The sequence below is a fragment of the Xiphophorus hellerii genome, chromosome 13, assembly GCF_003331165.1.
Source record: "Xiphophorus hellerii strain 12219 chromosome 13, Xiphophorus_hellerii-4.1, whole genome shotgun sequence".
NCBI lineage: Eukaryota > Metazoa > Chordata > Actinopteri > Cyprinodontiformes > Poeciliidae > Xiphophorus > Xiphophorus hellerii.
The window spans coordinates 713011-740843 of record NC_045684.1 but is presented as its reverse complement, the minus strand read 5'-3'; the positions used below and the strand labels follow the sequence as shown (position 1 = coordinate 740843).

The 27833-nt window shown below is 45.0% G+C and overlaps 2 protein-coding genes across 5 annotated transcripts in view; both read left to right on the top strand.

Moving 5' to 3' along the window:
* The window catches only part of crybg2 (crystallin beta-gamma domain containing 2), a 30868-nt gene extending 13726 nt beyond the window's left edge, over positions 1 to 17142 (top strand). The window contains exons 5-25 of one of the 2 annotated variants that reach the window (XM_032581014.1): positions 257 to 1130; positions 2131 to 2800; positions 2855 to 2985; positions 5558 to 5605; positions 6835 to 6953; positions 7597 to 7804; positions 8514 to 8653; positions 8733 to 8859; positions 8929 to 8964; positions 9055 to 9194; positions 9275 to 9401; positions 10267 to 10421; positions 10496 to 10622; positions 10694 to 10726; positions 11300 to 11412; positions 11983 to 12112; positions 12184 to 12323; positions 12480 to 12603; positions 14978 to 15136; positions 15228 to 15387; positions 16638 to 17142. In XM_032581014.1, the coding sequence (XP_032436905.1) occupies positions 257 to 1130; positions 2131 to 2800; positions 2855 to 2985; positions 5558 to 5605; positions 6835 to 6953; positions 7597 to 7804; positions 8514 to 8653; positions 8733 to 8859; positions 8929 to 8964; positions 9055 to 9194; positions 9275 to 9401; positions 10267 to 10421; positions 10496 to 10622; positions 10694 to 10726; positions 11300 to 11412; positions 11983 to 12112; positions 12184 to 12323; positions 12480 to 12603; positions 14978 to 15136; positions 15228 to 15387; positions 16638 to 16726 (3850 nt within the window). In that variant the 3' untranslated portion in view covers positions 16727 to 17142. Of the gene's footprint in view, positions 1 to 256; positions 1131 to 2130; positions 2986 to 5557; positions 5606 to 6834; positions 6954 to 7596; positions 7805 to 8513; positions 8654 to 8732; positions 8860 to 8928; positions 8965 to 9054; positions 9195 to 9274; positions 9402 to 10266; positions 10422 to 10495; positions 10623 to 10693; positions 10727 to 11299; positions 11413 to 11982; positions 12113 to 12183; positions 12324 to 12479; positions 12604 to 14977; positions 15137 to 15227; positions 15388 to 16637 lie in introns of both variants that reach the window. The other variant, XM_032581013.1, reaches the window with a different exon arrangement.
* Positions 17143 to 18670: 1528 nt separating this feature from the next.
* anxa14 (annexin A14) lies at positions 18671 to 27017 on the top strand. 3 transcript variants are annotated; one of them, XR_004341669.1, is made up of 13 exons: positions 18671 to 18797; positions 18868 to 18964; positions 19040 to 19128; positions 21103 to 21216; positions 21298 to 21388; positions 21457 to 21536; positions 22674 to 22712; positions 22793 to 22883; positions 22948 to 23043; positions 23123 to 23178; positions 25171 to 25739; positions 26542 to 26703; positions 26785 to 26800. XR_004341669.1 is itself a non-coding variant. In XM_032581826.1 (12 exons), the coding sequence occupies exons 1-12, from the start codon at positions 18780 to 18782 to the stop codon at positions 26842 to 26844; spliced, it is 939 nt and encodes a 312-aa protein (XP_032437717.1). In that variant the 5' UTR covers positions 18675 to 18779; the 3' UTR covers positions 26845 to 27017. The 3 variants fall into 3 exon arrangements, 2 of the variants coding, with proteins under 2 accessions (XP_032437718.1, XP_032437717.1); XM_032581826.1 differs by lacking the exon at positions 25171 to 25739 and having other exon boundaries at positions 18675 to 18797; positions 26596 to 26703; positions 26785 to 27017; XM_032581827.1 differs by lacking the exons at positions 26542 to 26703; positions 26785 to 26800 and having other exon boundaries at positions 25171 to 26289.
* The last annotated feature ends 816 nt before the right edge of the window (positions 27018 to 27833 follow it).

The window sequence follows — 27833 nt, the reverse complement described above, 5'->3', positions numbered from 1 at the left end:
CCGGTTCTGTTCGGGTTCTTCCTGAGGTCCATGTGGGAGGGGTTGTTTGCTTAAAGCTTCCCGGTTCTGTCAGCTGACTGAGTTTTGCTTATCTAACCAATCCTCCCAGCTGCTGCTCCCTGCTGGTTCTGTTCCTTGGACCGGGTCAGGATGCAGAACCCGAGCCTTATAGGAATGGTTCTGAATGGGGAACTCTGGACTAGTCTGATCATGTGACCACTGTGTCATCACTTCCTTTCTCTCTGTGTCTCTCCAGCTGCCAGCCTCCAGAACCAGAACCAGAACCAGATGACAGGATGAGTTCAGGCTACAGCAACCTGAGCACCAAGCTGACCCTGAAGAACCCGTCTCCTCTCAGAGAGGAAGAACCCAAACCCCGCTTCCACAAAGTGTCCCTGGTTACCATGGAAACCAGCAGCACGCCCAAGCCAGACGATCCGGAACCAGAGTACAAGTGGAAGAACCGTTTTCAGGGCGTGACTCAGTTTAAATCCAGCAGGGCCCCTCTCCCTGAAGACGATGAACCTTCCTCACACTTCAGCTCCTCGGACAGCTCTGTGTACCTGAGCCCCGCTGGAGGCGGGGAGTGGAGGCGGAGCCTGCTGGAGGAGGGGGAGGAGTCAGCTGCTCCTGCAGGTGAAGAGGACGAGCGGCTGAAAGGAGAGACTGAGTGGAGGAAGTCGAGGTGGGAGCTGGAGCCGCTCTCTGCGTCCTCCTGCAGCACCGAAGACGACTCCTCCTTCTTCACCGGAGTCTTCAAGGCCACCCTGGTGGACCTGACCCCTGACCCCCCAACGTCCCCCGACGTCGACTCCCCCGTCAACGACATGGACAACCTGGTGGACACCCTGAGGAGCATGGGGCCCTCTCAGAGGCCCCGGAGCACCGGCGTGCGAGCAGCTCCTCCTCCACTGGTCTCCACCCTGTCCCCCATCAGAGAGGACTCGGGGAACCCCGTCATCTCCACCCTGTCCCCCATTAGAGAGGACATGGGCAGTCCCTTTGTCCGTAGCACCCCCCAGAGGACAGAGGAGCCCCAGAACCAGCTGTACACCCTGCCATTGGACCTGGGCCTGAAGAGGAACATCTCCAGAGACGCCCGCTCCCCAATGGAGCTGATGAAGAGCCAGGTACCCCGTACTCTCCCTCAAACTCTATCTGCTCAGTTTATCCAGCTGAGGCTCATTTCTGATGCTTTCTTCTGGTTCTGTGGGAAATATCCGAGCTTTGACTTTACAACCCGTCTTTTGTTTTCTTTGCATATGTTGCAGTTGGAATCTATTAGAAACTGCCACAATGGTAAATTTTATTGTTATGCAGCCGACCTACAAATTTACCCACCAATAAGGCCAGGATGCAGCAAGCCTCTGCTTTCTCTCCTTATTTGCATCCCTGCAATCAAACAGTGGTTGAACCAGAACTTTCTGTTCCTAATGACCAAAGAACAGAGTGGATCCTGTTTGTTGATGAAGCTGCTACTGGTCTGGGAAATTTGACTACTACTATAGTGACCACGTAAAAAATCTGAGTTGCCTTTGACAATCAAATTGCATCTATTGTCCATTCTAGACTTTTGTCTTCTTTTAAGGAAGGTTAAGCCTTTCTTAAATCATTGCGACTTGGAGAAAGCTGTTAATGATTTTATTGTGTTGGTGTACCCCAGACATCTTTGAACCGCCTTGTGCAGAATGCAGTGGTTTGCCTTTCAACCAACACTTTCAGACCACTTTACACCCGTCTTGTCGTCTTTACATTGTCTTCCCGTTTGTTTTAGAATCGATTTTAAGCTCTTATTTGCTTTTAAAGCCCTTGAAGGCTTTGCTCCTTCTCATTTTTCAGAGTCAAAGAGCTTTTCATCCGCATTCGGTCTCTGAGAACTGATAATCATTTCCTTCTTAGTGTTCCGCGTACTAAACGCAAATGTTGGGGCGATCGCACTTTCTCCATAGCAGCACCTTGACTGTGGAACCAGAAGACATCTGACTTAATCTTTGATAAAATGATTGAAACTGATCTTGATTCCTGCTCTAGAATTCAGGAAACTTTAGATCAACAGGCGGTCAGAGTCCGGAGGTAAATGTTGGAACTGTTTCCAATCCGATCTCAGACCTTGTCCTCTTCCTTCCCCAGGAACTGACTTCCTCGCTGCACAATGGGAACGGCGATCCTTTGTCTCCCACCACCGGCTCCCGCCTCGACAACAGTGTCCTCTTCGGCTCTTACCGCTCCTCAAACTCTGACCAGAAGCTGGAAAACGGGACCGCCCACCGGCCGCTGTTCAGCTCCCTGCCGGACACGGGAACCCTGGGAATGAGACTGAGCGAGACTGGTGAGGCGGGGCCTGTTGGGGACGCAGCGGGGTCCCGACTGGAGCGCCTCTCCTTCCTTGTCAACTCCTCTTCATCCCTGAACGGAGACGCCAGCTCCTCCAGGATCAGCCGATCGTCCTCCTTGATCCTGGGCTCTCCCACCTCCAACAGCCCCACCCGTTTGCTCAGCCCCACCGGCTCCATCGACCCTCACCGGACCCCCACCATCTCAGAGCCCCACCTGTTCAGCCAGGGCCCCGGGGTCCTACGGAGGAGCATCAGCTATGAGGGGCTATCACAGGCATCCTTGTTCAGCAGTTTGTCTGGAGGGCCACAGTTCAGCAGTTTGTCTGGAGGGCCACAGTTTAGCAGTTTGTCTGGAGGGCCACAGTTCAGCAGTTTGTCTGGAGGGCCACAGTTTAGCAGTTTGTCTGGAGGGCCACAGTTTAGCAGTTTGTCTGGAGGGCCACAGTTTAGCAGTTTGTCTGGAGGGCCACAGTTTAGCAGTTTGTCTAGAGGGCCACAGTTCAGCAGTTTGTCTGGAGGGCCACAGTTTAGCAGCATTCAGGCAGGGTCCCAATTCAACAGCGTTCCCAGAGGGTCCCAGCTCCAGAACCAGCAAGATGAACCAGACAGCAACCTGATGTCCAAGTATCGAGCCTTCCCAGACGCCTATGTGAGTACTGCAGCATGAGTGAATGTGAATTATTGGTCTGCACAGGAAAGTTAGAAGCAGGTGAAGCCTCTCTGATTCAGATTTCAGTGAATTTCCGAAGCGCGATCATTTCATTCTGCAGATTAAAACGTCCCTCAGCTCTTCACATCGTCACTCAGTGGGATGGGATCAAGTCCGTCGTTGGCTGTAAACAGTTTGTTCCCATCTGTGTTTATGACACAATTATGGAGCTTCTGTTGTGTTAAACAGAAATGTAAAAACAGGTTCCAGAAACGGCTGCAGCTTGATCCAAACTTCTTCTTCGCTCCGAGCAACTCAGATGTAATTAGGCAGCTGAAGGTGTGTCTGCGTGTGGCGCACACGTCTGCACACGTCCTGCTGCGTCCGTCTGGGGCCAGGAAGGAACCTTCTGATCCAAAAATCATTTAACAGACAGTAATGATTACCCACCCTGACTGGAGATGTGTAGTTTCACTGCAACACAACCTGAGCAGAACCTGACCCAAAATCCGAATGTAAAACCTGAGCAGAACCTGCCCTCGGGTCAAACTAGAACTGGTCTGCAGTTGGACTCAGACAGGAGGGAGGTTCTGCTCCGTGGTTGATGGATGATCTATTCATAAAGCAGCATGTTACTGTAAAACTCTGTCAAGTCCCCAAACAAGCATAAAAATTCAGGTTGTATGTTTTTCATATTTCCCATCAGCCACTTGAACTTCAGGATGACAGCCATTTTTCAAGATGGCTAACCTTTTTGAGCCTTTGAACCAATTATTGCCATAAAATGTCACCCATTTTCATAATTTGGATGAACTTTATGTCACATCATGTTTTCACATCCTGTTCATACAACTTTAAAGTAATAATATGTAGCACAATCAGAAACTAAAGACTTTTCTGTTGGTGAGTCTCCCCACAGTCAACTGGAAGGACATGAAGACTCGTGTCTTAATGGTTAGCGTTAGCATCCACTAACTTTTTTTTTTATGCATTTAGTGATTTAGCATTAGCTTCTGCTATTTTTCTATGTGATTAGAAAAATAATCACATCCCTAGTTTAGGGACTGGGAACCCATGTGGGTTAATTTTTTTATGTGCTTAGTGTTAGCTTCTGCTAATTTATTTAATGCATTTTGCATTAGCTTCCTGTCATTTTTATGTTCAGCAGTGTATTGTTGGCTTCTGCTGTCTAGCTGTGGCCTTCACCATGTCAAACATACATTCTCCATTATAACCATGGTGGCCATTTTGAAAAATGCCCACCAGAAGAAAAAAAACTCTGTGGTTCAAAATATGTAGGCTATAATTTGACATCAGACACATTCATCTAATTTGTGATTTCAGAGCAAAAATTAATTTTCCAAATCAACCCTAGTCTGCATGCAAAATGTAAATATGGTTCCTATGGGTCCAATTGTACATAACTTGATACCCAAAGTATTCATCAGTAATAAATGTTTGTAAACGTAGTGAAATAGTAAATTCTCCTTGTGGACCATCTTGAACTTTTCACTAACTAACGTTTTTTGTTTAAAAAACAAAAAGTAAAAATCAAACCCTGTGGGAACGTCTGTGCCACGTTGGGTTCTTGTCTCCACATGTGAAAGATTTTGCTGAAATATTCAATTATCTGCACTCTATTATATGAAAACACTGGGAGGTTGCAGCGACATCGGCTTTATGAATGCTCTGAGGTCCCCGATGTGCAGCATGCAGCAGTGAAAGGCCGATATCAGAATGTAAAGCAGCTGCTGGGATCCTGCAGAACGTTTCGTGCTTCAGGTCTAGATAAATATTGTCAGAGTCGTCCACACCCGCAGCAGCTATCTGCCTGATCCTGCAGAGACGCAGCCGCGCCTCTCCTTCGTATTCATCCTCTGCTCTGCTCTGCTCGGCGAGGTGGAAGACGAGGTGACAGGGAGAGCATTCCTCAGAACCACGTGTCTTCATCACACCTCCGTCCGCCTGCTTCTGCTAAAGCAGCATTTTCTCTGGCCGCAGGCGGGAATAGTGCAGCTTTGCTATGCTGGTTTCAGCTCTGAAGCTGCTGCGCCGTTCCTCTGGACCCGGTCAGAATCCGAACCAGAAGCAGGTTGTGTAGTTTGGGTCCTGACGAGCGAGCCGTGAGACCGAGGAATGTGGAGGGAACTGCTCCATTGTCTGACCGTCTGTCAGTCAGCAGCTGAGATCCGGTTTTTCTACCAACATCAGCAGGTTGATTCTGATGGACGGCTCGGTCCAGGAAGCAGCTTTACAGCTTCACTTCCACTTCATGCATGAGCAGGAACGTGTTGAGCATGAAACCAGAGGAACCTCAGAGGCTGACAGATGAAAATGTCTCAGCCTCTTCAGATTAATCCAGATAAAGTCAGAGCAGCGAGAGTTGATACGGGGAGCCGGGCCTCCGGGTCCGAAACCCAATCCCAATGACACCGGACCCTCTCACCTGAACAAACTGGACCCAGAAACACTCCTGCTGCTCCAGCTGAGCCTTAGGAACCTTCTTCCAGGCTCAGGTGGTTCGGATCAAACTGATGATGATTGATCCTGAAATGTTTCTGTTTGTCTGCAGCTCACCAAGGAGAAGGAACACGGGAAGCTGAACCCGCGACCAGGAAAGGTGAGTTCCACCAGTTAGTCCAAATGGTTAGACTGGTTCCAGAACAATAAAATGGTAAAGCTGATTGACAGGAAGAAAGTCAGTGGAAGGAAGACCTTCTCTGTCCCGTTCAGACTTTAGCCACTAAAGAGAGAAAATCTGCGACCAGTTCAGGCTCCCAGTCACTGAACCAGTTCAGGTTCTTTATCCAACCATCCAGCTGCTGGTTTGTGGTCTAGTTAAAGACCTCGCCTCATTATGGCCTCAGGTTGTACAGAACCCCTGGCAGTGCAGCAGGCCCACAGTATGATGCTGCCACCACCATGCTCCACAGCTGGTGCGGTGTAGTTAAAGGAACAGAGTGAGCTCCTCGTCTCCTCTGGACGCGTTTCTTCAGGCTGCAGATGTCTATCTGAATCTCTGGATGGTTTATGGCTCTGTTTTTAATTTATGACCCAGATTATTACAATAACGTCTGGAAACGTGGAATAAACTCGACCCAAGGTCAATCCTGATCAGAACGGTGAAGACAAGATGGCCGCTTCGCAGATTCTGACTCCAGAAAACCTCCAGATAAAAACCATCAAATGTTTTCCCTGCAGACCTTTAGCTTCAGTCAGACTTTCCCACCGGGTGGAGGTGTTGGGTGTGAGGCGGGTCTTTATCAGAAAAACTGGTTCAACCAAATCATCTGCAGCTGAAAACCACAGCGCTCGCAGAGCCGGGACCTGTTTCTGTTATTAAAGCATCAGGCCTGCTGGAGCATGCTGCTGCCGCTGCGACGCAGGCTGCTGCAGCTGAACACCAGCACAGCTGCTTCCCACCGAGTCACTTTAACTGACTCTGCTAAATAGAAGATCACATTCAGCAGCAGGTTCATGACTTCATCACGGCTACAGGACGATGATCCAAGGAACACCAGCAAGTCGGCCTTTAAATGGGCAGAAATAAAGGATCTGGAGTGGCCTAGTCAAAGTCAGGACCTAAATCTGAGTGAGATGCTGACCTTCAACTCTCCAATGTGTGAATTAAATCGATTCAGCAATGCAGACCGGGTCAAAGGTCATCCAGGGTGACGTTAGAGAATCACTACCAGTTATCAGCAGCGGGTCGGGGATGAATACTTTTCAGGTTCTTTGTGTTTGATATTAAAGTTTTTGTCTTTTCCCAGCGCTGACGGGTCTCATAATGCCAGATCAGAACTGTCTCTGGAATATCAATGTCAGTGACCTCTGACCTCCTCTCAACAGATTTACATCTTCGACCGGCCGGGAATGTGCGGCCGCAGGATGGAGATCCGCGGAGACGTCATGGACGCCACGTCCTGGGAGCTGCAGGACACTATCTCCATCAGGGTGGTCCGAGGAGGGTGAGCCGCCGCACACGGGTCCAAACGGGTTCGAACGGGTCCGACACGGGTCCGGACGTAGAGACATTTATTAAACTTCATTTATTTGTTAACAGAAATATTTATTGATTGATTCAGTCTTGGATGAAACGGCTCTGCATCGGTTCAGGCGTCTGGGGGATGAAACTGAGGAGATTCGATTATTTCTCAGATTTTACTCGAACATCTCTTGGTTCTGAATCTATAACATTAATCTGTAATATTCTGTCATATCCAGGTCGGTATGGCGTCTGGTAATCCCAGGTGGTTCAGACAGTTTATCTGGAAGATCAGGTTGACGGTCATAAAGATGATTGGCTATAATTAAACGCCATCAAGCTGCTGGTCTTCCTCATTCCGGCGCCTCGTTTGGCTCCTGATTCACAAACTTCGTGCCGTGTAAACATGGAGGACGCGCCACGCCTCATTTCTCCTGAACTGTGGGTGTGGAGCGTCTCCATGTCACTCAGCCAGGGGATTGTTCGATCCAACCCGACCTGTCACACTTCATTTTTACTCCGCCGGTTCACAGCTGATTGCTCGTTGATCCTGGAGTGACAACTGACATGTTAACCTTTGACCTCAGACAGGCAGCACGTTCTAACAGCTGGCTGCTCTCCTGCAGGTGGGTTCTCTATGAAAAGCCCGACTTTAAAGGGGAGAAGATCGCCCTGGACGAGGGAGACGTGGAGCTCACCTGTCCCTTTAGCCCACTTGAGGAGGCGCTGCAGAACGGACAGGAAGAGGAGAAGAAGAACGGAGAAACGGAGGAGCAGAGCAAGGAGAAACCGACCCAGAAGTTCATCATCGGATCGATTCGCAGAGCGGTCAGGGTGAGACGGCTTCACTTCTCCTTCCAACACACAGACACGGAGGGGTGATGCTGTGGGCTGGGAGGACAGGCTGACTTAGAGCGCCATCTGCTGGTCATCAGGCTAAAGCTGAGCAGGTAGCTGGAACATCTTCCTTTCAGACCTGTGAGGTGAGCAGCAGGGAGCTTTTATTCCCGTTTGTCCTCCTGCCGTCAGTCTGAGCTGCAGATGATCTTCATCCTTCAGTTTAAACAGAGGAAGAGGAGGAAGAGTAGGTCTGTGAGCTTCTGGTCTGATAACTCCAGTTGGTCTAGGAGCAGAACATCAGACCTGGTCCAGGCTGTGACATGTTCCAGCACCATCTAGTAGCCCCATTGAGAACCTGCAGCCTGCAGATTTAAAGGGACTGTGACCGTCTGAACTATTGAGCTGATCGATTTGGAAGAGGATTATTTTTATTCCACTAGGAATAAAAAAAATATTTAATCTCAGAATTACAAGTTTTCATGTCAGAATGGGAAAAAAAAATTGGAAAGCAGTTTTCATCAACCCGGTTCTACTAGAACCTTCTCAGACATTTTCCTACCTGTGGAAGGAAGGAGAAAACACTCTCCATCTTCTCTGACATCTATCAGACTTTGTTCATCTTCTCTAACCTCTGTGGGACGTTCGGTGACCTCTGTGGGACGTTCGGTGACCTCTGTGGGATCTGCTCCGTGTGTCTCCTCAGGACTACAGCGTTCCAGAGATCTGTCTCTTCCCAGAGGAGAACGCGGAGGGGAAGAAGGTGGTTTTCCGGGACACGGCGGAGGACGCCAGGATCTTCGGGTTTCCCATCAAAGCCAACTCCATCATCGTGAACGCCGGGCTGTGAGTGAGCCGCCCTGAGAGGACAGGTGGGTTTCTGTCTTGTGACGGGTTCTGACCCAGATGTTGTTCCGCTCCTCAGCTGGCTGGTCTTCGCTCAGCCCTTCTTCCAGGGCGTCCCCCGCATCCTGGAGGTGGGGGGCTACTCTAACCCTGCGGCCTGGGGGGTGGAGCAGCCCTACGTGGGCTCAGTGCATCCCCTCAAAGTGGTGAGTACTCCTGCTGAAGCCCGGCCTTGTGCTGCTGACGGTGATAACCTGAGCTCGGTTCTGTGACAGGGAGAACCTCGGGTGGAGAACATGAGCGAACCCAAGGTGAGAACCTGCAGCAGTGTCTGGTTAGATCCTGCAGCTTCCAGCTAGCTGGCGTCCTGACTGTCCCCGTCGGTCCCCCTCTGTCCTCAGATGGTGATCTACGAGAAGCCGTACTTCTCTGGGAAATCCAGGACCATCTCCTCCAACATGAGGGACTTCATGAGCCGGACGGACCGCCAGCAGAACCTCTTCATGGCCAGCCTGGGCTCCCTGAAGGTCCTGGGAGGAATGTGAGTGAAGCACTGATGGAACGTGGTAAGATTTGACCCCAGACCAGTCTGACCAGCTCTGTCTGCCTCTGCCGCTCCAGCTGGGTGGGATACGAGAAGGAGGGTTTCCGCGGTCACCAGTACCTGCTGGAGGAGGGCGAGTACCACGACTGGAGGGTGTGGGGGGGCTGCGACTCTGAGCTGCGCTCCGTCAGGATCATCCGGGCGGTAGGTCCACGTTTCCCATGTCTTTCCCGTGTCATTACGGATGTAAGTTATCGACTAATGAGTTCATCTAAAGTTTAACAATCTTACCGGTCAACTAATGACTAATTGATAAGTGACCATTTCCTTTAATTTTAACATAATTTTGTGTGAATTGTATTAAACAGTTACTGAATAAACAGAGAATTGTGATTTTTTTTCACATGATTAAACCTAAACGTATTTAAAATATAACAACACAGGAACCTCTTGAGTTGCTGAGTAGAAATATAAAAAGGATAAAATAATTGTACTGCCCGTGGTCAATCTTGAGTTAAAACTTTTCCCCATGAAGTGCATTAACTTACAACAGCCCTAAAAATTAGCCTTGCTTATTGATGTTACATTTTTTCCATCAGGTTTACATTTTTTCCAGTTATCCCCTCCTCTTTTCTGTCTGCCTTCATAGCAAATGAATCGTTTCTGATGGAGTTGCTGACGCGGCGCTGCTGGATGATATTGCAGTGAAACATCAGGATGTTGTTCAGAGTTTATATTTCAAAACAGAATTGGATAAAAACTATTTTCCACTCCTCTTCTCTTTCCCCTTCTGGTGTGGCTGCCATCTTTGTTTCTGTATTAACTGGCTCGGCTTTAGAATGGCCAGCAGCTCCTCCTGCTGGATGGAGGCCAAATTACAACACTGAGAAAAAGAGTGTAAGCGGACGTTATTATTTGAATGGAACTGATTAGTAGTTGACTAAAGGTTTATAGTATAAAAAACAACTAATCTTGATTACTTGATTGCTTGCATCCCTGGTTTCCATACGGTCGGCCATCTTAACATCTGTGTAGGAGGAGCTGCTCAGAATTCACTTCCTGTTTCCAGGACCTGGCGGACCCGGTGATGGTGATGTTCGAGCAGCCTGAGGAGGAGCAGGGCGTGACGGAGGAGAAGACCTTCGAGGTGACGGAGGCCATCCCTGACGTAGAGCTCTTCGACTATAAAACCTCCACCCGCTCTATCCACGTCCTCAGCGGAGCGTAGGTTCTTCTTCTGCGACTCCAGGCGCCGAACTCGGCCGTCAACTGACTCGCCTGACTCTCTGACCCCCCAGGTGGATCGCCTACTCCCATGTGGACTTCTCAGGGAACCAATACATCCTGGAGAAAGGCTTCTACAACAACTGTGCTGACTGGGGCTCCCAGGACACCCGGGTCTGCTCGGTCCAGCCCATCTTACCGGTGAGAACCAGTCCAGCGACCCGGGTCGCTCACAGTGCCGCTGGTTTCACTCGTATGTCGTTGTGTTTCAGGCTCCAGCTGAATCCTCCGGCCCCAGAGACGAGGTGAGTGGTGGACGACGTCCATCTTCGGATCAGAACCGGGATGTGTCGCGTGTTTATGGCAGTTTTATCTCCATTTCACGAATGGATTGGTGTTAAAATACATATTGGGAAGTAAATAAACTAAATATTTAGCTCCAATCTAAGTATTTAGTTGGGGATTGTAAACTAAATATTTAGTTAGTAAATTGATTATCTGGGTTCAAACTACATATTTAATTTTCAAACTAAATATGTAGTCCTAAATTACATCTTTAATTAGCTTAGAGCTAAATATTGAGCTAAAATGTAAATTCACAGATAACCGGAAGTGGACTACCAAAATAAAAGCTGTTTCCTGGAAACTCGTTGTAGAGTTAGACTGCTCTTTGCGACCAACTTTGTCAGTTCAAATATGAAAAGATGGAACTTTCCTCTATGGAAATATTAATGAACTAAGCTACACATTTTCAACACAAACAAGCCTTAAAATCCTGATTTATTTTATATTTTAGTGTTCGGGCAATCTGCTCCTTTTTGCAGCAACTTTCTGCTTCTTCACTCATTTCGGACCTAATCGATTCTCCTCTCCTCCAGATCATCCTCTACTCTGAACCAGACTTCCGGGGCGAATGCCTTGTGTTTCACCACAGCCAAGGGGCGCTGTCAGAGAAATTCCTCACCGGGTCGTGTCGAGTGGTGAGAGGAAGGTGAGAAAGACAACAGTTAACCGGAGTATCGAGTTCAGGCCGCTGGTTCATCCCAGAGAATGAACTGGAAAAGCTAAAATTACATTTTAATAGACTAATCAATCTAAAGAGTGAAGAGCTGTAGACTCAGTGTTTCCCTCTTAAAGGGCCAGTATCATAATCTTTCAATTGTTCCTTCATCAAAAAAAAACTCACTCAGCTCCTTCAGACTAGCCAGCAGCATTTAGCAAACTCCTGCTGAGCTCGTTATAGTGTCTGCTGCTCAGAGTGACACTGGTAAAACGTTGTTAAAGGGTTAATAGAGGAGACTTTCTGGAGGCGGAGCTTCAGAAAGAGCAGGAGCTTTTAAAGAGACAGATGCCCAATTAAATTACAAATTTAATTCTTTCAAGTCATATTCAATATACAGCAATTTTATAACAGCTGAATTTAACATTCAAAATGTTAAATTCAGCACCGAATGTGCTATAAAACGGCACCTTGTGCCTGGAAAACATAATACTGGCCTTTAAAGTTCCCATTGACTGACAGTCAGTGGGAACAGCATCAAGGTGTCTCTCTGTCTTCCAGCTGGGTCCTCTGTGAGAACAAGCAGTTCTCTGGGAACATGTATGTCCTATCTGAGGAGGACTATCCCAGTCTGACCAGTATGGGCTGCCCCTCCAGCTGCTCGGTGCTCTCCATCAAGCTGGTGCCGATGGTGAGGAGCGTCTCCTGGTTAGAACCCGGCGCTCTGCCGGTCGTCCCGGTAACGTCCTCCTGTGTGTGCAGACGCTGTCGGTGCCGTCCGTGTCTCTGTTCGGACTCGAAGGTCTGGAGGGCCGGGAGATCACCACCGAGTCGGAGGTCACCAGTCTGGTCCAGGACGGCTTCAACGACCACATCCTGTCGGTCCAGGTCAACAGCGGCTGGTCAGTGCGTCGCTGTGTGTGTGTGTGTGTGTCGGTGTGTGTGTGTGTGTGTGTCTCGGTGTGTGTGTGTGTGTGTCGGGGTGTGTGTGTGCCGCAGTGTGTGTCGCAGTGTGTGTGGGTCATGCAGATCTAACTGGGTCTCTTTTTGTTGTGTAGTTGGGTTTTGTGTGAGCATAGCAACTACAGGGGGCGCCAGTTCCTCCTGGAGCCGATAGAAATCACCAACTGGCCCAAGTTCAGCTCCCTGGACCGGATCGGGTCCATGTACCCCATCAGACAGGTCAGCCCACCTCAACTCACTTTGCTTTGCTTTTCATTTCTAAAAACCGCTTTCATCAAACTGGAGAAACGTCTCTGCTTTTCACTAATAAACTGAATTTTTCACTAATTTACCATCATTAGACCTGAAGGTTATCCTGCAATAGTCAGCCCCGCCCACTCCTCACTACTCCCCAGGGCTGCCTACTGACCAGTTCTCCGTCTAACAGGTCCGGAAAATCTCTGAGTCCTGGGTATTACCCTAAGAGTACTCTATAAGAGATAATCTATTTAAACTGGTGGCGAAAGTGATTCGTCTAGCTCTAACTACCTCCAATCCAGAAGTTATGACCCTTTACAGTTAAGAAACAATCAGCTGAGTAGCCCTCGCAGCTGCATAATTCCAATAACCACTTCTGTTAACGGTAGCCCACTTTCTAAATCATAACTTGCACTTGGAATCGGCTAGATTATGTTTAGTGACTTAGATGTAAGTCCCAGGGTCATTATTTACTCTCACCAAAGGAAATTATGAAGCCTCCTATTTACTGGAATCATGTACATTAGTTTTACCTTGATTAAAAGAACTGGACAAAGATTAAATGACTCTATTAATTCCAATGTCCACCAACCTCATCAGAATTTTATAGTATAAATTTATTAAGCAAGCTTAAGCAGGGATATGCGACATACAGATCAATAATCAATTGTAAATAGTTCAAAAACAGTGTAATAAGATTTACATGTACAATCACATTACTCTATCTCCTTTCCCTAACTTTTAAGTCGCACGTTCTGAAATGGAATTTCAATGAGCAGATTCAACTCATACCCCGAAGATGGTGGATCTTTTGGCAACAGGAATTTCTTGCGTCCTTGGTTGAGGTCTTTGCCTGGTGTGGGAAAAACCCTCCTCAGAAAGGAAACAAAGCAGAAAGGGTCTGAATCCTTTTGCAAAACCCAGTTCTTTATCCCTGAGGGACCTTTGTCCTTCCTCCAAGACTTGTTGCAGAGTTTGGGAATGCTGGGTTGAGACGAGACCAGCGGTCGAATAAAGAACCAGAGATGGGGCGATGGGACCCAGTCCTTTCTTAGCGGTGTGAAGTCCGAGCTTCCCCGTGGTTCTGAAGTGTGGTCCGTAGCTTAATCTGCTCCTCTGTGAGTTGTTTCTCCTTCTGCGCCGCCGGACTGGGAACGACTGGTTCCTCTTTGCAGCCCGTATTTATACATTTCTCCACCATGTATGTGTATGGGGAGGTTTGGCCTACGTGACTTTCTTCACGGCTGCTGTGTCTCATGAAAAAGTCCCCACATTTCTCAACCTGCTTGCTGACCACAGTGGGATTTCCCGTACTTCTCCATTCTCCCTGTGCTTCTTGGCCATCTGTTCAGAACTGCTTGCGACATTTCCTGTTTTCAGGGCTGTACTGCACATTCGTCTTTTCTATATTCTATAACTCACTTTATCTATTAAAACTCAGTAAACACATTCAACTTGTTGTTAAATTGATTTCAGACGATTATAACTTCATATTCATTGACAATAAATCACATCTTTTCCTTGTTGTTAATCATTAACATAATCATTACATATTTAAGTCATTACAGATCATTAATTAGAGATTCTTTGCAGAAACAAATCCTTACAGATCATTAATTAGAGATTCTTTGCAAAATGTTATTGAGTGGTCACTTGTATTCATGTTATTCAAACTTATTCAACGTAATTATCTTTTAATCAAACTTACAAGATTACTTTATTTCTTTCAAGCTATTGTGTACCTTTTTCTGCGTATACCCGGAAAGATCTCATACCCTTATGCCAGTTTTCTTGACAGACCCAAAAATGACCTTAACTTGCGTCTTATGGCAAACTGTTTTAACATAAAATGAGCTTCACCACACGTACATTCCAGATATCTGATACTGGTTTATCATTAGACATAGTAGTAAATTAAATTAAATCTAAATACAATCTGATTGGTATAAATGACATCAGATTTACCATTAAGTTGTACTGGGGCTTTAAGTCAAGACATCTACAAAAATGACTAACTGAAACATATATTTCAGATAACAATTAAATTATGATTAGTAATAAAGCAGATTTAAGATATTTTGCTTTTTGTTCTGGCCATTCATGATTCCAATTCTAGATATCCTGAATGTCTTTCTAGACACGATGTCTATAAAATTCAGTTTGTGCAAATTAAATTGCAGATGTCTTGAAATCAAATAATGTCAGTCAGATATTTTCAATTACTATGAAGGATAGTCAAAATGTACTTGTCATTTTTAAATATTTGGACCGTAATTACAGATAGTCAGACAAAACAGATTTTATGTTAAATCGGCTTGCCATACTCGTCTCATACCTCCGTGTGTTCCTCCTGCAGAAGCGTCACTTTTTCCGAGTGAAGAACAAGGAGAGCGGTCACTTCCTGTCGGTGCAGGGCGGGGTGGAGGAGCTGAAGTCGGGTCGGGTGGTGGCGGCGGCGGAGGTGGAGCCGCCGAGCGACATCTGGTTCTACCAGGAGGGACGGATTAAAAACAAGGTGAGCGTCCTGCAGGCTCGCAAACATCGTAGATTAGATCTGTTACCTGATTTAAGACGTTCCTGAAGTCTGAACTCTGCCTCTGCTGCAGCTCTCTCCCTCCATGTGCCTGCAAGTGATGGGCAGCGTGGAACCGGCAGCTAAGGTGGTTCTGTGGAACGAGAGCCGGCAGCCGATCCAGAACTGGTCGGCGAAGATGCAGGGTCCGATTGGCAGCCTGACGTTCCCTGGAATGGTGCTGGACGTTAAAGGTGAGGCAGGAAGAGTCGGCGCTACGCAGAGCGGGTAGCAACTCGTTACATTTACTCACATTTTGAAAAAGTTACTTTTAGGAGTATTTTTATACACTTACCTTTACTTGAATAATTTCATTATGAAGTATTTCTGCTCTTACTTGAGTAAAATTTCTGGATTTTCTATCCACTGAATTAAAAACAAACATGTTTTAACCAAAAATCCACCAGACAGACGCTGGCAGTTATTGTTCAAGTTTCATCACTTTTTATTGAAAGAATTTAAAAATTTTCTTTTGCCTGATTTAGTTATTTTTTACTTGTGTGAATTATTGTCATTTTGGTCCCTAAAATACCAAAATTTCCACTTAACTATATATTTTGGTCTATCTGATGATGTAATGTTTAAATATTAAATTATTGATAATTTGATCAGTCACTTGAATAGACTTTTTACCAAATACTTTTTTACTCTTTCTTGGAGTAATTTCTTGGACGGTTGCCCTTTACTTGAGTAAAAACACGTTGAAGTATCGCTACTCTTACTTGAGTGAAATCTTTTTGTACCTCCTCTGGATCTACGGATCCAATGTCAGAGAAAGTTATTGATTGGTTTGACCAATAATTAATTTTATTTTGAGTTTATTTATTGCACTTTCAAACAGAAAGTCTGTCTCTTTTGATGTTTCAGGTTAAGTTTGGAATAGTTTTATTTTATATCAGTCTTCAATGTAATTCAACATAAACTACTCATGGGCCAAAACTTGAATTAAATTAATTAATCATTAATTACGATAATGATATGGTTTGCAACTTATATTGTAAGTTAATTTACTATAGAAGGCCATAAAAATGTAGTAATTATTGAGAAAATGGCAGATTGTTTTCCTCTTCTTGCCCTTTTTCCACTCGTGTGCAGTACGAGTGTTTGTGAATTAAGGATGAAACTTGTTAAATCCTGTGAATAAACTGATTAGTTTCCAGAATAATATGATTATTATAAAGCCTCAGTATTTTGCCATCCTGCATCAGAAGTTTTCAGGTTTGAATGTCTGAGGATCAGAGACCTTTAGTGAAAACTGGAAACCTGTACTGCAGCCTGAAAAGGTGCTGCAGGTCTGGCTGGAAGTGATCAGACGTTATTCATCTGATATGATGAAATGTTTTCACGCTGCCAGGCGTTAAACCTCCAGCTGGTTTGTCTTTATGTTTCCACCTTGGAGCGTTTGTCCCTCCTCGTCTTCAGCTCTGCTGTCTGTTCTCTGCAGGCGGCAGAACGTACGATAAGGAGCATGTGGTGGTGATGCCGGAGAACGACGAGAGGCCGAGTCAGCAGTGGGAGATCCAGCTGCTGTAGCCGGAAACCTGCTGCGCCTTTCTGGAGCTGCACGTTCTCCTGAATGCACGGAGACCGGCGGACCAAATCTGAAACGGTTGACAGGCAGCAGGAGGTTCTGTTACCAAAGATACTCCCGACGTTCTGGTTGTGGTTCTACTGAGATCCTATAAATGTTCTGCCTGGATCGCTACACATCGACCAGCAGAACAGGAATGTTGGCTCTCAGTATGTTTATATGTACATGTGTGTGGACGACGCTGTGGCCGGGTTCTTCCCATGTTATTAGCCTCCTACTGTTACATTAACCTGCTTCAGCTCTGTTAATATTTGAAATGAAATGCATTCAGTTGGAAGATGTTGTACACCAGGGAAGGGTTTTAAAATGTTCAATAAACAATAAAGCGACTGTTGTTTTGTCAGTTGGTTCTGAAGGAGAGATCATCTGTCTGACTGACTTCCTGGAAAATTTAATTGAAATAGCATGATGGGTTGTGGGTTAACGTAGTCTGCATTTAGGTTAAAATATCCCGGACAAGCCCCCATTTTTTTCTTTGAGTCGCAAAATAAATTGCAACCTCGTCACTTTAAGAGGACATGAAACTCAAAAGACTTTCCATTAAAGACCATTACTGTACAAATAATCGATTAACAATAGTGACTAATAGAAATCTTTCTGCACATCGGAACCTGTCAACACCAGCCTTTAAACTCTGGGGAGATATTTGTAAAGTTAAGTTATTTAGCCTGTTAAAAAAATTAAAAGGGGCTTCATTGTTTCACTATGTTATTCATCCACAAATAAAATATTTAGCTAAACTAAATAGCTAACAAGCTAAAAATATAGTTGAGATAAATATGTAACATATCAACTAAATATTTAACTAGCAAACATTTCAAACTGATTATTTAGCTGCAAGCTAAGTATTTAGCTAGCAAGTTAAATATTTACATCCAAACTAAATATTTTACTTTATTTCTGTGAGTGATAAAGAAATATTCACGTTATTTTTTCCCACACAGGCATGCGGATTTGTTTTGCACCATTTGCTTTGGATTATTTGGTGCAAAACTAGAAGTGTAAGATTTTTTAAAGTGTGACTCAAAGAATACAATTTGTGTACTTGCACTAATTGAAGAGATGTAACTGTAGATTTTTGTCAACCTTTCACAAATGCAAAGCAACAATTACAAAACTCCAATAGGACTTCAACTTCAGAGTTACAATGTACAAATATTTTTGCACCAAAAATACCTCCGTAGGAAAGAATAGGGCTGTCCAGACTGCCGTGAAAAATTGGAATATGGCTCATATGGCCAAAAAATCTGGTTTGGGTCGCATTCGCCTGCTGGAAGTTTCGTGTTAGTTCAAAGAAAGTAATCTGGAAGTTCAAGAGGAGAAACCTGGAAGTTTCAGAAAAGCAATCTGCACTTTTCAGGAACCTGCAAGGTTTTAAAAATAACCAAGATCTGCAAGATAAGCAGACTTACAGGAGATAAGCCTGCAAGTCCTGGGAACTTTACGTACGCTCTGCAGAAGGAGCCTGATGAAACAAATTGTAGAAAGTGGTCTACAATGTAGAGTTTCCTCTAAGTTAAACTACAAGCCGTTTGAAAGCAGAGAGCAGCACCTGCTCTGTTGTTTGCAGTGAAAACACCGGATCGTGTTCCTCTGCTGCTGGTGTTAGATCCGAATGGGGAAACATGGAGGCTGTGAATGTTTGACCTGCTCAGACATGAGCAGCATGCAGGCGGACGGCTCCAAACCAGGTCCTTCGTTATCCAGGGATATCTGCAGCTAACGGCAGCATCACTTCCTGCTCAGAACCGGCCCGTCAGGATTCCTGTTCATCCCGGAGAGGATCGTTTTCCAGCCGGGAGTCCTCACACGGACCAATGAGCTGCTGACGCTCACAGAAAGCTGAGCTGTGATTGGTCAGGAGGTCCTGCAGCAGGTGTGTCTCGGATCCCGGACGGCAGAAAGACGTCCAGTTTCAGGTGAGAGGACACACTGACAGGAACTGAGGCTTCAGAGAATTAAAGGTTCTGCTGCTGGTTCTGGTCAAGCTGAACCATGGATGAATACTCCTCAGTGAGTAACACCAGAACCCATCTGACCCGACGTGGAGACGACGTTAAGCTGTCCCTCTGTGTCTCCTCAGGACATGTGGTGGGGGACGCTCGGCACTGTCCGACCCTTCCCCAACTTCTACCCGGACCGAGACGCGGCGGACATCCAGGCGGCGCTGGAGAAGAAAGGTACGGGGCGGGTCGGAGCGGAGTTCCCCTGACCCGCTCCGACCCAGGAGGCTGATGTTTGTGGACTTTGTTCAGACATGGCGGCGCTGGTGAGGATCCTGACCAACCGCAACAACGCCCAGAGACAAGCCGTCGCCCAGAGCTTCCAGGACAAAACCAAGCAGGTACGAAGACAGGAAGTGGAGCGGGAAGGTTCCCAAAAGTTCAGGGGAAGAAAGTAAACCAAGCATCACATCACAGAGCAGCGAAAGAAATACAGGAATGTTCCCTGAAATGCACAAAGTAAACGTATTTGTCCTACTTAACTTAATAAATCAATTAATCACATGATAAATTAAAACAAGCTCAATAATTTCCATTTGCTAGATTTATCGATTTCTTTTTTCTCTTCCTACCAAAAAATGGATGATAAAAGTTTTCAGTCTGTTTATTTATTTCTTTAGAATATTTAAAAGGTCTTATAGTTCCAGTTTAAATGTTGATGATAATTTATAGTTTATTGATCTTTGAGAATGTGTTCTTGCATTATTATCCCATTTCCATTATGTTACTGGAAAATGGTCTCAATATTATCATTTATCTCAATAACTTCTGGGACAATTTATCGTCCAGCAGAATGCGTTACCATGACAGGTTTAAGTTTATTATGTTTTGCTTTATTTCTGTCACTTCCTGGAGCATTTTGACTCGCTGCTTGTGATTGGTTCTTTTTCATCCAAGGACTGGATGCTGATTGGATGAAACGGCAGCGTTGGCCTTCGCTTTAAGTTGTGAATGCAGTTGCTCTTGTGTTGGGAACATATTTTACATTTAAAAGGCATGAAATTTTTGGCCTTCTCTGTGTTCCATACATGAGGAAGTGTCAGAGTGTGAGATATAAAAGCTCAACAACTTAAATAGTTTGTTTACATTGATATATGCGCTCACATCAGTTTCACTCAACGCTCAGATTAGTGGAACAAAGAGAGAATTCAAGTTTTAGAGCAAAGCTGCATGAAAAGTGAAAATATTAACCATCTCAAGTGAAAAGTGTTAAAATACACGGTGCAAAACCTAGGAAGAGAGGTGTGAGTGAGTGAGTGAGTGAGTGAGTGAGTGAGTGAGTGAATGAATGAATGAATGAATGAATGAATGAATGAATGAATGAGTGAGTGAATGAATGAATGAATGAATGAATGAATGAATGAATGAATGAGTGAGTGAGTGAGTGAGTGAGTGAGTGAGTGAGTGAGTGAGTGAGTGAGTGAGTGAGTGAGTGAGTGAGTGAGTGAGTGAATGAATAAATGAATGAATGAATGAATGAATGAGTGAGTGAGTGAGTGAGTGAGTGAGTGAATAAATGAATGAATGAATGAATGAATGAATGAGTGAGTGAGTGAGTGAATGAATGAATGATGGAGGAGGGAGCCTCCCTGTTACTCAACATGTCTCTCTGGGTCGCTGCTGCACTTTGATCCCTGCACTTTGCGTTTGCTGATCAAACATGAGTGAACACACCTGTGTTTGCAGAAGGAGCTCAGCGCCGACAGCCAGCCGGGTATTTAACCGCCAACCTTCCCGTTCTGTGGCTTCCTCTCTCATCACGTCCGTCCTGATGTCTGAGCTCCTCCCTGCAGCGTTAAAGCTGAGGCCAGAAGCTCTGCAGGCCGGACGACAGGCTGCCGAGTCCTACGGGACAAAACTGAAAACAATCAGTTTTAATCTTTCATTCTGATCATTCTAATTCCATAAAAAAAATCCTGCAGATTTTTCATTTAAGCTCATCTTATACACAATTAAAATGACCTTTTTAATGTTTTTATTTTGGTATTTTAGTTTTTAACTTTTGTAATTTAGTTACACTGTTTTTACTAACAATAACTTTTTCTTATTTGTTTCTATTTATATGGAAATAATATTTTTTAATATTTACATTTTTATTTGATTAATTTTTTTCTTTCTGGAATTTACTTTTATTACTGATTTACTTTTTAATATTTTTTTCCCATTCATTTTAATGTTTTAAATTATCCTGGGACTAACCTTCCTCTCTGGAGAATGACCTCTGACCCTTTGGTGAGCCAGAACCCGGGCCTGGTTCTGGTTCTGGAGACCCAGTGAGCTGCTGAGGGCCTTCCGGTGTTTCTGTGCTGCTGCAGGATCTGAGCGGCGCTCTGAAGAAGGTTCTGTCCGGAGAGCTGGAGGAGCTGCTGCTGCAGCTGGTGATGCCACCGGAACAGCTGGAAGCCCAGCGGCTGAAGGCGGCCATGGCGGTGAGCCTCCGGGTCCGGTCGGGAGTTCACCCGCACCGTCTGGGTTCTCATGCGGTTCTCATCTGGTCCGTGTGTCTGCAGGGTCTGGGCACCGATGAGGAAACTCTGCTGGAGATCTTGTGTTGCCGCTCCAGGAAGACGCTGCAGGAAGTGGCTGCCGTCTACAGGCAGAGTGAGTCTCTGGGCCTTCCTGATGGAATCGGGCCCGGTTCGGTTCTCATGCTGGTTCTCTGGTTTCAGTGTATAAGAAGGATCTGGAGAAGGAGCTGAAAGCAGAAACCAGTGGAGACTTCGCCCGGCTGGTTGTGGCTCTGCTGAATGTAAATTTTTTGAGTTTTTCTAACTTTAGACTGGAAACAGGAAACCTGCTCAATATCATCAATTAGTAGTTAATGTAAAGCCGCCATTTTCTTCAAATCCAGTGTTTTCAAACAGACAACCGTCTTTCCAAAAGTTTTCAGAATTTGCTGAATAAAAAAAAATAATTACATTTTAACATTATTTTGTGTCAGCTGTATTAAATACTGACTGCATAAACCATCTCTGACCGTTTCTCTATCCCGGTCAGAGATGGCGCCGCCATCTTTGTTTCTGCTTAAAGATGAGCAGCGGCGCCTCTGCTGGATGGCGCGCGTTTCGGCATGGGGGCCAAAACGTCAGGACGGAAGCAAACTCTGGGAAAAACATCATTTCAATGGCAAAAACTGTTATATGTTTTGATTGTTTACCTGATAAAAAAAAAAAAACCTAAACAATCAACATGTTAATAAAATAATTAAGACTTAAAACAAACAAACAAAAAAAGGTTTGCCAGATTTACGAAAACAGTAAACCATAAACTACATTGTTCATCTCCTTTATTTTTTATTTTTTTGGCTCATTCTTGCTTAAACTGGACCAGTTTATTAAATGACCTGCATTTCAGTGAAGTCACTGGATGTTCTTTTACCTTTTTAAACTATTGAAATAAATTTAATTAAAAGCAAGAACCTGGATGAATACTTTGTTATACACCTTACCTGGTATCAGTGAAAACTTCATCTCAACATTGTTCTTAAATCTGCATCAGCTGCCTGAACTGTGATGAACCAGAACTATTCTAAGGGCCGCAAATGGCCCCCAGCCTGCACTTTGGACACCCCTGGTTTAAGCAAATGTCATTAGTTAGGCCATCTAATTTTAATATAACAAACCATTAATCGACAATTAATCGTAAGTCTTTTAATAGTTTGCATTCCTACTGAATATTATTTAACACTGAAGATTCCCTCCAAGATTCTGTTGTGGGAAAAAAAAATCTTCTGGTTAATTTAGAGCAAATTGTTTTCTGGATTTTAGTGCAAAGACATTTACAGCCCACCGTTAGTTGGAATTAATCTGAATAATGTGCATAAAACTGGTTTAGTCCCAGCAGGAAGATGAAGCGTGTCGTTTTGTCCTCCATTTTGTCCCAACAGAAAGCCGTTACTGCAGGCTCTGTCCAGAGAGACGTTCAGGTATTTTCTGCTCCTCATGCAGTCCGGATCATTTCCACTCCATCTGCCTGAGCTCCAGCTCTGCTCTGCTACGTTCCCAGGCTCTCGCTGCGTCTCTCAGTGGGAAGAAAGCAGAAGCCGGACCTTGGATCAACATCCTGACGTCCAGAGACTCGAATCACCTGGATAAAGGTGAGTGTGTGACCTGCTGCGGCCTGCAGGTGGAGCTGAGACGCTCACTGTGAACGTCTGGCAGTGCTGATGGAGCTGGAGCTGGAGACGGGGCAGACGGTGGATCAGCTGCTGGAGAAACACTTCTCAGGAGACTTCCGGCTCGGCCTGAGAGTTTTAAGTGAGTCCCAGGTTAGAGGTTTGCTGATTGTTGGGCTGATTGATCGGTTCCTCATGGTTCTGTTTTTGTGGTGGAACAGTTCAGTGCATCCAGAACCCCAAGGTCTACCTCGCCCAGAGACTGCTCACCATGAAGGTGAGACCATGACTGGTCAACACCCACACACAGCCCAGTGATGAGGGCAAAGGGCACATCTTAACCAAAAGTGAAACAGACACACACACAGTTTATGTTGAAGTGAGACCTCTTGTTTATACACCAGCTTTGATTTTGTAACATTTTCTATTTTCTGAGCCTGTGAAACATTTAGTGTCTAAGAAGATGTATCAAACCCTTTATATGTAAGGACAGGTTAAATATTAACACATTGCCTAATGTATCATTTGTACCGGAAAAAACAAATGTTTCTTCTGTCTTCATGTTATTTTGTAACTATGCTATTTATGTGTATTAATTTGTTTCATTTTAGTCTTTAAAATATCACACTTTGCACAAAACCTTTTTTTCTGTCCAATCACATCAATGTAAAATATTTAATCAGGTTTTCTAAACAGTAAAACTATTTAGTAAAAAGTACTTAAGCAGCCTTTTTACTAAATACTGCTTTACTTTTACTTGAGTAATATCTTAGATGATAACTTTTTACTCTTAATGGGCTAAAAAAAATTGTTAAAGTAGTGATACTCTGACTGGAGTAAAATCTTTGACTCCTCTGCCTTCCACTTCAACTTGGCCAAAATCAGGAAAACTTTATTAGCATGTATAGCTAACACTTAGCCCTGCGAAAAACGTAAGACCGTTACCGTGGTCACTAGCATTTTTTTCCTTTCAAAATCCCCTATTTAAACACTGCTGAGCTGGACTACCATTAGTTATTATTTAGTGACATAACCTACCTATATCTGCCTTCATCCAGAGCTGATGAATGTTCCAGAAGATGCGCTCATTAGAGGAGACGTCCTCAGCTGGGGGTCGGAGTTAGCTAGCCGCGCCTCGGCTGTTCACTGTTCCGACATAACGGCACAGCGATAAAGGTCAAAGTATCACAAAAGACCACCCGAACACTTAGACGACCAGAACTAGCAACCCGTTTTCCAATTTGAATCGCTTTGGTACCGGTTCGGGCCACTGAAAACCGATGTTCTTCTTCGCGCTAACTCGTTTCTTTGCGCCTGCGCAGACCCAAGTAACGTCCTCCAAGGCCAGGAACCAAAGATTTTACTCAGGAAAGAGCAACACTACTTCTACATAATTTCACACAGGTAGGTAGTGCTGAAAAACTGACCATAACACCTGACTAAATATTAAAAAAATATATGTACTCAGACAGACAAAAATATAAAATAATGTACACATTCTGGAATTTTAAAGACTAAAACCTAGCATTTTTACAAAATACTACATTCAGGAAGAAAAACTTAAATAATAATAATCTTATGACACCAACACTTGCAGGAGGTCGTGTTTATGTGTTTGAACAGGGCCAAAAAACATCCCACTGATAATTCTATATATTCATGTCATCAGATGGCAAAACTGAAAATAAAATTAGAACAACAAAGCTAGTGTACAAACAGGATATCTCACTTCAACATAAACTGTGTGCCTGTTTGTGGTGTTTGTGGTTCAGTGTTTTTTTTCCATCAGTAAAATTTACTGACAGAAGGTAGAGAAGGTGTTCAGAAATCGTAGTGATACTACTACTAATAATATTACTCAAGCAAAAGTAAAAAAAGAACTGTGCAGTACTGCAAAAAGTTAATCAATTACATGTAGCGGAGTAAATGTAACCCGTTACTACTCGCCTCTGCTCTCCAGTGTAGTTTAATATAAGCTAAGTTATATAAAATCAATGAAGAAGTGCATAATTATGTCTTTCAGTCTCAAAATTTTACTTTCAAAGTTGAAGTTGTTATTTTGAATCTCAAAATTATGACTTTAAATTTCGTAATTATGACTTTCTGTTGGGCTTTTTTTTCATGGAAACTGGCTTCTATATAACATTCACAGACAGCGCATTTAAAACATTTAAAACTCCTCAAATGGTGACAGTGTGTGTGGACCTCTAGGGGGCGCCACAAATTACCAGTTTATGCAACGCCTGCGATTCTTCTGTGTTTGTTTTAGTGCTGACGACAGAAATCTAAAGAAAACATCTTGGATTATTGTGTAGATGAATCGATCTGATCCTGTGGGAACTGGGTCGGGTCACGACCCGGTCAGGTACAGTAACATGACCAGGACTAATTCTGCTGATTCATTTTAACCTCCAGAAATCAGGCGGATGGTTTCAGGCCAGCAGCTGGCAGTAATATTTTTAGAAACATGAATATTTCAGAGTGACTGCAGCTGCTTCCAAAATGTTCCATGAAGATTCAATAATTCTGTAAATTAAAACCTGACGTGTGAGAGGCGACTTACTGCTGTAATGATTGTAAATCGGACTGATCTCAGCGGACTGCAGGTAAAAGATTAACCCTTTAATTCATGTTTCTGGATTCAGTTGTTTAAAAATTAATTCGTTTTTATTTTAGTAAGTACATCGTCTGACAGCTGCAGGTTTTGATTTGTCACATCTTTTATTAAACTAAAAGGAGGCAAAAGGTGAGCGAAGTTGCTCCCTCACCTTCTTCAAATCAGAAGAAATTGATGTCAGTCAATCATGTTGGTGCAGTCAGTCAGGTTGCTGCAGTCATGTTGCTGCAGTCAGTCAGGTTGCTGCCATCATGTTGTTGCAGTCAGTCAGGTTGCTGCAGTCATGTTGTTGCAGTCAGTCAGGTTGCTGCCATCATGTTGCTGCAGTCAGTCAGGTTGTTGCAGTCAGGTTGCTGCAGTCAGGTTGCTGCCATCATGTGGCTGCAGTCAGTCAGGTTGCTGCAGTCATGTTGCTGCAGTCAGTCAGGTTGCTGCCATCATGTTGCTGCAGTCAGTCAGGTTGCTGCAGTCAGGTTGCTGCAGTCATGTTGTTGCAGTCAGTCAGGTTGCTGCCATCATGTTGCTGCAGTCAGTCAGGTTGCTGCAGTCAGGTTGCTGCAGTCAGGTTGCTGCCATCATGTGGCTGCAGTCAGTCAGGTTGCTGCAGTCATGTTGCTGCAGTCAGTCAGGTTGCTGCCATCATGTTGCTGCAGTCAGTCAGGTTGCTGCAGTCAGGTTGCTGCAGTCATGTTGTTGCAGTCAGTCAGGTTGCTGCCATCATGTGGCTGCAGTCAGTCAGGTTGCTGCAGTCATGTTGTTGCAGTCAGTCAGGTTGCTGCCATCATGTGGCTGCAGTCAGTCAGGTTGCTGCAGTCAGGTTGCTGCAGTCAGGTTGCTGCAGTCATGTTGTTGCAGTCAGTCAGGTTGCTGCCATCATGTGGCTGCAGTCAGTCAGGTTGCTGCAGTCAGGTTGCTGCAGTCAGTCAGGTTGCTGCCATCATGTGGCTGCAGTCAGTCAGGTTGCTGCAGTCAGGTTGCTGCAGTCAGTCAGGTTGCTGCCATCATGTGGCTGCAGTCAGTCAGGTTGCTGCAGTCAGGTTGCTGTCCGGATGGATCCCTGACGTTTTCCCTCTGCAGACGTCGCTGGTTCAGGGCATCATGGTGTCCCATAGCGAGGAGGACCTGCTGCCAATCCGCGCGGCGTTCCTCAGGCTCAGCGGATCGTCTCTCTACTCCACTCTGCAGGTTGGACTCATGTTGCTGCATCACCTGCGCTGCATCACCTGCAACCTTTACTGACCTGATTGTTCTCTGATTGTCCCTCAGAAACATTTTAAAGGGGAGCAGCTGCTGGCTCTGCAGGCCGTCTGTCGGTCTGAAGATTAAACTGAACCGCCTCTCCAGGAACCTGTTTATTCCTATTTCACATCTTCTTTTCATATTAATGACGTTTCTGACTTTCATCTGTAACTCATTAACTTTTACCACTTTGTGCTGCTGGAACACTTTGGTCCTTTGTTTGAAGACAGAACTCATTAAAACTTTAACATGCAAACAAAGAGCAGGACTGGCAGTGTGAGCTTCTTTTATTTACTCAAAACTGAGCAGAACCATCAGAACAAGCATTAATATGTGAGCATGTACACTTAAACACAAGCTGACAGAAATACTCTCATTAATCAATTCAGAATGATAAAAATCTAATCTTTAAATCCTTATTTTAACCAAAAGCCCCTTTACAAGATAAAGAACAAATCATATCTGTGGTTCTTCTTCTGACTTTTCATGAAATTTGGTTTGATGGGGTTTGAGGTTCACAGGAAGAACAAGTAGAGCAGGAGAGGAGCTGCAGAAAGCAGCAGGGAAGCTCTGAAGCCACAACATCCGCTTGGTGAGGTTCTGGTGGTGGTTCTGGTGGTGGTTCTGGTGGCTGAGTTGGATGATGGTGAAGAGGTGGATGGGGTTGTTGGTGAAGAGGTGGATGGGGGTTTTGATGAAGAGGTGGATGGGGGTTTTGATGAAGAGGTGGATGGGGTTGTTGATGAAGAGGTGGATGGGGGTTTTGATGAAGAGGTGGATGGGGTTGTTGATGAAGAGGTGGATGGGGGTTTTGATGAAGAGGTGGATGGGGTTGTTGATGAAGAGGTGGATGGGGGTTTTGATGAAGAGGTGGATGGGGGTTTTGATGAAGAGGTGGATGGAGGTTTTGATGAAGCGGTGGATGGGGTTGTTGATGAAGAGGTGGATGGGGTTGTTGATGAAGAGGTGGATGGGGTTGTTGATGAAGAGGTGGATGGGGTTGTTGATGGAGCAGTGGATGGGGTTGTTGATGAAGAGGTGGATGGGGTTGTTGATGAAGAGGTGTATGGGGTTGT